Below are 10,908 nucleotides of genomic sequence, written 5' to 3' on the forward strand. Positions count from 1 at the left end.
TTTCTTTTTAATTTCAAGAATTTAGTCCCCTACTTATTCGATTTAAAAAATTAAAATTTAATTAATAACACTATTAATTGAATTTTATTAGATTTGAATATATGTTATCAATTAAACTTCAATTTTTAAATCAAATATTTAAAATGAAAATATCACATACTCAAATTGGGATAAATACAAAAATATACATGAACTTTGATATAATGTGCAATGTCATACATAAACTTTGATTTTGTGCAATTCTATACATTAAATTTTGATTTGATTTAGTTTTTAGAAATCACTAACGGCATTATCAAATTAGCACTAATTTATGTTGATATAATGCATATAACTATTATATTAATCCGATATGAAAAATCAATGTATTTATTTCTTTAAATGTATACATTTGAATCAAAATAAAAAGTTTCATATAAACCATAATTCAAGTTTTAAGTGCATAATTGCACTAAATCAAAGTTCATGTATTAAATTACAATTAAAATAAAATTTATATATAAATTTGATATTTTTCCTTCAAATTTAATGAAAGTTGATAAATCATGTAATCATTTGAATTTCTAAAATAAAGACAGAAATATTAAATTTCAAAAGTTCGAAGAGTTCCACAATTAAACAAAAATAGAATTGGTAAATTATTATTTAAGTTTAATATTAGGTATTAATTCTACACCAAATAATTTTTATCATCGGATCTCACAGTATGTACCCTTAACTAAAAGTTGTAACGTGAGGATTTATATATTAAATCTACAGTTCATAAGTCATGCCAACCTTAAGCATGCGCTTATGAGGGATATCAAACACTTTCTCACTTTGTCTCAAGTTTTTCTTCATGAAATTGTAAGCATAATCTATTAACAACCTTTTCCCTATCCCACTCCCTTTGCTTGCAATCACCTCATTCTCACCTATCAAATGCACCACCCCACCTTCCCATGCTTTCTCCACCATGCTCGTCTCGCTCACCACTCTCTCTTGCCACTCCTCTTCCCCTCCCTCTCCGTTCATCATCCCGTTTTCATCTTCCTTACCTTTCTTTCCATCTATAATGTGAGCCAAATATATGTTTTCCGTGATGAACTCTTTCAACTTCTCGACTAAAGTCTGTTCCAACGGTTCTACTTTGTTGCGTATGTCGGTGTACCCGTATCTGACGACGCAACGGAATATGTTTAACTCCTTTGGTTCCACCCTTCTGAATAGGAACCGTTCTTCGGCTGGAACTTTGCTGATAGGTAGTGACTTGATGGAGACAAAAACAAGGACCGAATGCAATGCTTGTATGTTCGCCACATAGTGCTCGAATATGGGTGGAATGCCTTGAACGAGCTCTGAGTAAAACAGGGCAAGTCCCGGGATTCTACACAAGTTTGTGTCGGAAGCAATGTCCTTTACCCTTTCGAGGGAGAGTTTGTGTTCAAGCTCGAAATTGTATTTCTTTCGGTACACGTTGTTCCAAACGTACATCACGGTCATCAAAGCCGCCGCGAAAGCCAAAGGCAAGTAGCCTCCTTGGTCAAATTTGTATAGGACGGAACTCAAGTAAACGAACTCAACTGAGCCGATAATGACAACGTAGGCCACCACAAAAAGAATATCGGTTTTCCATATCATGATCATGATGAGAACCAACAGGGATGATGTTAGAGTCATTACAAACACCACTGCAATCCCTGCAAATATTACATTACACTCAATAAGAAATGAAATAAAATTGCATTGCATTGCATGAATGTGAACTGAATGAAAATATTACCATATGCATTGCCAATCTTCTCCGTGGTTCTAAATCCGAGAGTTACCCCTATACAAGCTATCATCAACAAGTAATTCACCTCCGGAATATAAACTTGACCTTCGTATTTAGCCGATGTATGAACGATTTTAACACGAGGGAAACACCCCAACGACAGCGACTGTTGGATTATAGAGAATGTCCCCGAAATCATTGCTTGACTTGCTATAATCGCAGCCGCCACCGCCACCACAAACATCGGCCAATACAAAGAGTGCGGAATCGATTTAAAGAACGTATCGGAGACTAAACTTTGGTGTTTACGAAGGAAAGAGGCTTGTCCAGTATAGGCCATGATTAAAGCTGGGTAAGTCACCGAGCACATGCTAATTTGTATCGAACGAACCGTGAAATGGCCAACATCAGCAAACAAGGCTTCGGTCCCTGTTATGGCAAGAACCACCCCACCAAGGGAAACCCATGCATCTTTTTTGTTCCTCTTAAAGTAATCCACAATATATTTTGGGTTTATGGATTTGATCACTGTTGGGTCAAATTTAATTAAATTGTAAACCCCAATGCCACCAATGAGAGTGAACCAGACACAGATTATGGGAGCAAAACTGTAACCCACTTTGTCTGTTCCAAATCTTTGAACCATGAAGAGACAGATCAAAATTGCCGTAGAAATCCAAACAATCCTATCTGTACGTATTAAAACCAAATGTTAGCAATGTTCCAATATATAAGTATATGTATATGTTGATATATGGACCTTCTGTCATTGCAGATGTAGCTTCCTTGATGCCACCCACAGCTGATAAAACTGCAATGGAAAGTTTAAAAAAAAAAAGAAAAGGTAAGATAATCGTTTTATGTTAATGGATGGTGAAAGTATATGGGGGGCAATGGGAGGTAACCTGAAATGCAAGGGGTGAGGACGCCATCGCCGATGACCATGGAAGTGCCGAGCATGGTGATGATCAAGAGAAAAAATTTAGCGAACTGGCTGTTTTCAAGCTTGGACTTGAGCTTTGAAGCTCTACGTAAACGGTTGCTGGGTAATTCAAGCTGGAAATTGGATACATCTCGATCCTCGGCTTGTTGACTTGGGATTAAACCCACCCTCGCGTATCGGCATATTAGTGAGTATAGTGCAAATGTTCCACCTGAAAAATATCATTCAATTATGCATAATTCTTTCAAAGGTCGATGGAACTGTTCTGAACCGGCTGGTCGACCAGATGATTAGTATATCGGTTCGGACAAAAACTTGAATCGATTTTTAGGCTAACAGTTCAAAACTTGGTTTTTCTATTTTTAATATTTTTTATAATTTTTTAAAGAATTTATTTAATTAAAACCAAATCAACCGGTTAAGCTAAAAATTAGTGGTTTAATTAGTTTGATTACCGGTTTAAATTTAAAAATCTTAATTCTTTCTACTAATTCTCATTTGCACCGGGATTTTAAATTGGTTCTAATTAAGTATTTGAAGTATCAGTAATATATCAATCATGTTATTTTGTTAAACTTAATTGTCAATTTAAACGTTAAATAGTAGTTTTGAAATACAAGAATCAAATTGGAAATAATGTTTCTAGATTTTATTGGCGGCCTATTTCTCAACACCTTAGATCTGAATTGTTGATACGACAAGTATACATGTATTTAGTATTGGGACAAATCTCAAAACTATACATGAACTTTAGTTTAATGTACAATTGTATATATGAAATTTCGATTTGATCCAATTCACACAAATTATTAACACAATCGTTGATATAACATCAGTTTATGTTTAAATATTTGCATACATAAATAATTATATTTATTTAATATAAAAATAATTTGATATTTTTACTTTTTAAATTACACGGCTAAATTAAAATTAAAGTTTCACATATATATTAGAACTACAATCAAAGTTTTATGTGTATAATTGCTCCAAACTAAAATTCACGTATTAAATTACACATGAAATCAAAATTCATATATAATTTTAAGATTTATCACTTTAAATTAAACCAAGACTTTTATGAATTAACCCTTTATTTTAATTTATTTTCATAGGAAAGTCCTCTCTCTTTTCTTTTAAGAAAAATTCACTTAATTTATGTAAAGAAATCTTTTAGGGATCAAGATGCTTTTGATTACTTCTAAATTAACTTTTCTAAAAATATTATTTTATGATCACTTGTTTCTGAAATTACCATTAATCAATTCCCCAACAAGTTGGGATTCACAACGTTTTATGCCAACTCCGATTGTGATAAATTTTTTTAAAGTACTAATATATAATTTTATAAATTTTCGAGAAATTAAATTATAATTTTTTAAAAATGAGTTTGAAATTTGAAGGACTAAAATATAATTTTCTTAAGACCACATAAATAAACAAATAAAAAAGCAAGCAATGAATTTTTTGTTTAATCAAGACTATTTTACCCAAGTAAAGTTCTCCCCCAGATGGTTATGTAATTATTTTATAAGACTCGTACATTAACACCCAATTTGCTTCTTAACTTCTCTAATCACCCATGTTCAGACTGACCAAAATATAATTAATTAATTAATTAAAATTTGAATATTCAGACCACACAACAAGTTCATGAATCATGTCATGTTTAAGATCTTAGTATTCATTAGATTTGTCAATATATAAATATAAATTAATTTCGAGGTGATTAAAAAAACAAAAACAGCTTCCATGCAATAACTTAATCATGTAATAAATGAAATGTTTTTAAAGTCTTTTTTTTTTTTTTTTACCTTCACCGTTGTCGTTGGCTCGTAAGACGATAAAGATGTATTTGATCAAAGGGATGAGAGTGATGGTGTAAAAGATCAAAGACAGAACTCCCAGTATGTCGTCGCTGTTTTTAATACCGTCGGCGAAGGTACTCGCGTAAACGTAAAGCGGCGACGTCCCTATATCGCCGTAAACAACTCCGATGCTTTGAAATGCTAGTTGCAGTATCACCGACCATTCCACAGCCTACTCGCAAATTGTTCAACGTTATTACAAACTACTCATATACATATAAGCTGAGACTTTATATATATATATATATATATATATATATATACATACCTGAGAGGCACGAAGGTGATGGCTGGGGACCTTGGCGGATTCCAAGTCCATGGAATCGGACCTGTGGAGCTTGTGTAATGATGGGTGGGTTTTAGGGTGATGGGTGTCGTCTGATTCGGCATCCTCGGAGTCATCATCGTTATGGTGGGTTTGTTCAATAGGTTCTTCTTGTACGAAGTCATCCGTAGGCATAGTATGTGAAAGGGAAAAAAAGAACAGAAAAGGAAGGGCTGTTGCGGTATGTGAAAGAGTGAAGAGTTTAGCTCCCAAATCTGAGGGTGGGGGATGGAGTTTTTATATTTATTACTAATTAGGAGAATATTCTCCTTTCCTCTTCACCAGTTGGGCACTTTTTTAAAGGGTAAATTGCATTATTAGTCATTTAATTTTAAGTAAGTTTTAGTTTTGGTCACTTAATTGAAAAGAAGTTACAATTTCAGTACTAACATTTTTACTTTTTTTCTATGGAGTACTTTTATAGTTAGTATAATAACAATTTTAATACTCAATGTCTATATTTTTTATCAATTTGACGTTGATTCTATATAAAATTACAAAAATATTAAAAATATATAAAATTCTATAATTCTAAAAAATAAAATATCGAATGCATTTAATTTTTATTTCCTATACATATTGGATCTTCAACAATAACACAGTCGAGATTTTGATTTTATAGAATTTTTATATAGAATTTTCTATTTTAAAAATAATTTTAGGTTTTTATATAATTTTTATATTGGGTCGGTTGACTAAAAATAATAATTTTGAAAACATTAGTGATCAAATTAAATACTAGAATCAATCTTTTCTATAACAATCACGTGCTATATTATCATTTCGTTATGATAGTCAAGTTTTTAGAGCAATCATTTTTTATGTTTTATTTTAGTCATTTATAACAACTTTTCACTTATAACAACAACATCCATAATTATGAAATATATTCTTTATTGAATTAGTTTTCTACAGCAACATAGGGTCTAAAATTTTAAGTAAAATTATAGTTATTTTATATAAGTAAAGCCGTTAATTATTATTTATTAAATAAAATGATCTTAATTAAAATATTATTTCAATAAAAAATTAAATTTTACTTGAAGAAATCTATTAATAATATTTTATTAAATAAAAATAACTTTGAGTGTAATTAAAGATATCAATTCAGTAAACTATTAAGTTTCCTAATTATATATTTTACTGTCAATTTGAACATCATAAACCTATAAATTGATATTTTGAATTTAGTAATTCATGATAAATTAATTAATTTAATTCGATAACGATTAATTGAACTTGTTAAATTTATGAATATTATAATTAATCGTGTAAAAGAATGTAAAATAAAATATACATAAAAGCAATAATACATGCATCTGTTGTATGTGTTTTAATTTTGTTGATTTGATTTTCACTTTCTTTGTTTGATTAAAATTCACGATATAAATTCTATGGTAAGCTTACAACGATTAACTCTCTATAACATGTTGTCATAAGTGTATAACAATCACTTCTCTATAACAAGCAAAATCTAGACAGACAAATGAGACTATTATAAAAAGGGTCGACTATCATGCTGTCAAGCATGGAAACGAATTAACAATAGTTTTATTATTATGGGTTTTTATGATTTGACTCTAAATTATATAATTTTTTCATTTTGATATCCGAGTTACTATTTCCATTCTTTTTTTTCAGTTATCATCCGTGTTCAATAAAAATGTGCCATGTGTTGTATTATTATTGATAACTTTTTTAAATAAATTAAAGATAAATGATAAATCAAGTATAAAAAATTTAAAATACTAAAATGAAAAATATATATAGTTTAAGGAATCAAATTGTAATATAAGCCTATTATTATTATTATTATTATTATTATTATTATTATTATTATTATAAACTTGGTTCCAAAACCCAAGGAATTAGGAGATAAATAAATAATAACGTTTGCTCAAATATATATGCAGGAAATATTATAATGTTATTGGAGTAACCAAACTTCGAAATTAGATCAATAGAGAAGTTTAACAAAAGACAAAACTATAAATTATTCAACACTATAACTCTCATATTTAGAGCTATGTTAGCATAGTTTTTATAGTAATTTAGGAAGTAATTTTAGAATTTAGGTTAGTTTTATTACTTTTTATAGTTTTTCAGATTAATTATATATATTTTATTTTTAGAATTAATTGAATTTACTTGCTTTATATTATAGGTATCAGATGAAGAATGAAAGGCTTGAAGTATAGAGTAAAAAGTAGTAAAGAGAAGTCTTTCGATCCATTAGATTTTAGTATGGTAGAGCAAAATCTTCAATTTCAAATTTCAAATAGCAAATAGTTCGCTCCACCACAATTTTACGTCCAATGGAGAGAAACGATTAAAACCCTAAAAAAATAAGAGGTGATGTGATTTAAGAAGAAAAGAGGAGGAAAAAAAAAGAAAACAAATAAACTTAGAGGCTAAGAAATCATTCTCTCGCATTAGAGGGAGCTTCAATCTTGCAAAGACGGGAAGAAAAAGAGATCTAGAGCGTTCCACATTAGGTTGATAATTATTTTTTTCTCTAGATTACTTTTTTTTTTTACATTCTCTCAATACAAGTTTGTTTTGAATTTCTTATTGTGATGTTTTCTCAAATCATGAACTAAAACCTTTTTTCTTGGAACGATGATGAATCTTATTTTTTGCTAATTAATTATTTTCTCTTCAATTGTTTCAAATTTTGTTAATTATTTATTTTATCTTGTGTTTATTTAATTTGCTTGCCTATCACTAATTTGTATTAATTCGATAATCTTGATTTGTCTTGGAAGAGAAATTAAGGTTTTGATTTTGATTAAATAGATTAGGTTTAACTTTAGAAGCACCGATAAACAAGTTAATTTGGGCTAGGATATAGGAATATACCTGATACCCTGATCAACCCAATAGGTTTTTTCGTAATGACTTCAACCAACTTACCTAGCATAAGAATATAGCTAGTGGAGAAGAGAGATTAACTTAGCTAAATATTGGAAGGATTTATTTAATGTCATTGTATCCTAAGTTAGTAATTACATAAATTGAACAATTGAAAGAGAGATAATTAATTAAGTGGAATAGGTGAAGTTAGAGTTCTAAGATCTTAAAATTGATTGAGAAAGTTATAATTTTATTGTTTTATTATTTGAATCAACACGTACAATCGCGTAATAAATTTTCGGACATCATACACTTATTACATATCCATCGTGACTTATAAATATGTACATATACATTGGTGAAGTACAATCACTTAAAAGAAAAAAAAATCAACGATTTTACAAATTTTTATTTGAGATAATGGAGGTAGATGCTGTTTATTAAAAATCAATTAAAAAATAATCAACAGGCGCGTTATCACCAATGTTTGCCCCCATTGTAATTAGCTTCAATTTGACGATCACCAACGTTCAACACAGTGTCCTGTTTGATGAACCTCTTTCAATCTTTCCATCAACTTAGGGTCCAAACTGTCACGCTCGTGGCGTTGGTGTACTCGTATCTAATCGCACAACGGAACCAATCTTTTCGTAAATCGGATTAGTAGTGGGCTTGATTACTCCACTGATTCTTTGTTCCGGTTATATTAAATATATTTATAAAAAAATAAAAAAATTAGTTCAATAAAATTTTTAATCCAATTCAATTCTTTTACATCAATTCGTAAGTTAATCGACTCAGCTTTTTTCTTTAAATTGAATACCAATTAGTTTTTGATTCACTGATTTCACCAATTAATACAATCTGGTTCCACAAAGCTCTTTCGACTCTAGGGGTGTAGTTAATCCAAACTGAGCCAAGCTCGAATAATGTCAAACTTGGATTCAAGTTGAAATTCGGAGTTTGAAACTCAACTCGAACTCAATAAAACATCGGTCTTTTTGGAATAATGCTTCAAGATGGCAAATCCCGGAATTGTACTGAAATTCGTGTTCGTGGTTATCTGCTCGAACTTTTCGGCAGAAACCATGATGGTCGAGTTTGTAATAGTACTTTTTCCGATGTATGTCGTTCCAAATGTTTCTCACAATCATTAGAAACGCAGCAAAGGTCAATGGCGAGTACACTGTTATGGAAAGAACGACGCGGCCACCAAGGGAACCGCACGCATTCTTTTTGTTCCTCTGTACATTGGGTTAATGGCTTTTCACCGCTTTTGGGTCACCATAGATGGAAATGGTGAATGCTTGTACGAAGTATAAGAAAATGTAGGTTACCTTCGTCGATATCATTGGCTCGTAAGACCATGAGTACGTATTCGATGAGAGGAATGAGAATGAGGGTTTAGAATATCAAAGAAAGAACCCCTAATATGTCGTCGCCGTCGGTTAAACTAGTGGCGATGTCCCAATATCCCTATATTACGTCGATGCTCTGGAAGGCCAGTCGCAATATTACCAACTTTTTAAATCATATTACTTTTGTCTGATTATTCAATAATTATAGGAATACAATAAAATCTATTATGTAACGCTTAAACATTTTATCACAAAGTATGAACTCACATAATTATTAGAATATGCATGTGAAAGAATTCTTGATAACACATATTGTTCGATTGTGTCTCTAATCAGATAATCGTCTCATCTAATCCTTTCAACTTAGTTAACATCCGTACTCTACCACTCAGACCTATAAAATAGGAGACTCAATAATTCGTACCCACACAAACTAAAATTTCTCTATAAAATACTCCTCTTTAGCACTAAGATATAAGAGGAGAGGAGTACATATATCAAAAATAATACTCATATTTTGCTAAAATACAACCTCTAAACTTCTATTCTAGCAGCTTTCAGCCCTATCCCTCATTCTAATTCTTCTTCACATCCCTCCCATGTGAACTTTCATTATTGTACTATTTTACACATTATATAATTTAATTCTTAAAAAAAACACATAAAAAACATGGACAAATTTAGTTGAGGAATAACCTTAATAGGTTAATTTCAATATACTTTAATGTCTCGTTTAGTTATTAGTGGATAGGGGCGAAATTAGGGGCTAGCAGGGGTCTCGGCCCCTTTAAAATGAAAAAAAATTCTATTTAAACCCTTTAAAATTTTTAATTAATAAAAGTAAAATTACACTTTAGCTCCCTAAAAATATAAAAATTTGATTTAATTTTTAAAAATTATAAAGATATATAGCCTATAAAATGGTAAACTTACATTTTTGCTATTGTAAAATTACAATTTAATTTCAACCCTAAAAATTATAACAATTAGACATAAAATAAAGAATAGTTAATACAAATTTAAACATAAAATTAAAAAGATAAATAAAATTCTTGTACAAAATTAAATCACGAGTATAACTAAATATTACTAACGAATTAATTTATTACTAACTTATATTTTAAAATATACATAAAAAACACTTCAACCGAGCAGGGCATAAATGTATATTGTATCATCTACATAGTCTTTTGTTGATTTTATTTTCTCATTTATATATGCCATGTAATGATGGATCTAGCATTGATTACCCAAAAAGTAATAAAAAAACAGCAATCATTATGTATTAAACTATTAGGGTATAATTTTAATTACCCCAAAACTCTTTCAACAAAAATAGCCTACATGAGAATATATATATATATATATATAAAGGTTTCTTGAGTGGAAGAATTACTACTCATGATTTAAACAAAGTTAGAAAATTCGTCCAATTCAAATATATGTATATTATATTTAAATTAAAATTAGGTCAATTGAATATAAATTTTTTATAAAATAATTTAAAAATAATAAATATTATTATCAGAGTGTTTTTATTATAAAATTTAATATATTGACAAAATATTTTTAATTAGGTTTTAATTGATATTTAAAGAAATAAAAAATTAATAAATAAGATCATGCATGTGAAACTAAAGTTGCTATAGTAAATATATTAAAAACTCTCCTTAAATTTTGGTTTTAAACGTGATTTGAGGATAAATTTTTGGTGTTTTATTTAGATTTATGTAAATTTATTTTTGAAATAATTATTATATTTTTAAAGTTACGAGTACAAATAATATATATGAATTATTTTCATC

General features: G+C 29.5%; 1 protein-coding gene across 1 annotated transcript; it reads right to left on the reverse strand.

Annotated features, from left to right (window-relative positions):
* Window positions 1-723: 723 nt before the first annotated feature.
* On the reverse strand, window positions 724-5,027 carry LOC108479045 (potassium transporter 5-like). The gene is made up of 6 exons (XM_017781474.2): window positions 4,836-5,027; window positions 4,514-4,739; window positions 2,662-2,910; window positions 2,517-2,567; window positions 1,763-2,446; window positions 724-1,679 (listed from the first exon to the last, which is right to left on the reverse strand). Exons 1-6 carry the CDS (start codon window positions 5,025-5,027, stop codon window positions 754-756), a joined length of 2,328 nt encoding a protein of 775 aa, XP_017636963.2. The 3' UTR covers window positions 724-753.
* Between the last annotated feature and the right edge of the window lie 5,881 nt (window positions 5,028-10,908).

This window comes from Gossypium arboreum, chromosome 12 (assembly GCF_025698485.1).
Source record: "Gossypium arboreum isolate Shixiya-1 chromosome 12, ASM2569848v2, whole genome shotgun sequence".
Classification (NCBI taxonomy): Eukaryota; Viridiplantae; Streptophyta; class Magnoliopsida; order Malvales; family Malvaceae; genus Gossypium; species Gossypium arboreum.

Excerpts from the sequence above, each read along its gene's own strand:
- LOC108479045 (XM_017781474.2), bottom strand. The coding sequence starts at position 5,027 with ATGCCTACGGATGACTTCGTACAAGAAGAACCTATTGAACAAACCCAC. Across the intron at positions 2,911-4,513 it reads AGCCAACGACAACGGTGAAG|GTGGAACATTTGCACTATAC; the intron begins GTAAAAAAAAAA and ends GATATTTTTCAG. Across the intron at positions 1,680-1,762 it reads GAAGATTGGCAATGCATATG|GGATTGCAGTGGTGTTTGTA; the intron begins GTAATATTTTCA and ends TAATATTTGCAG.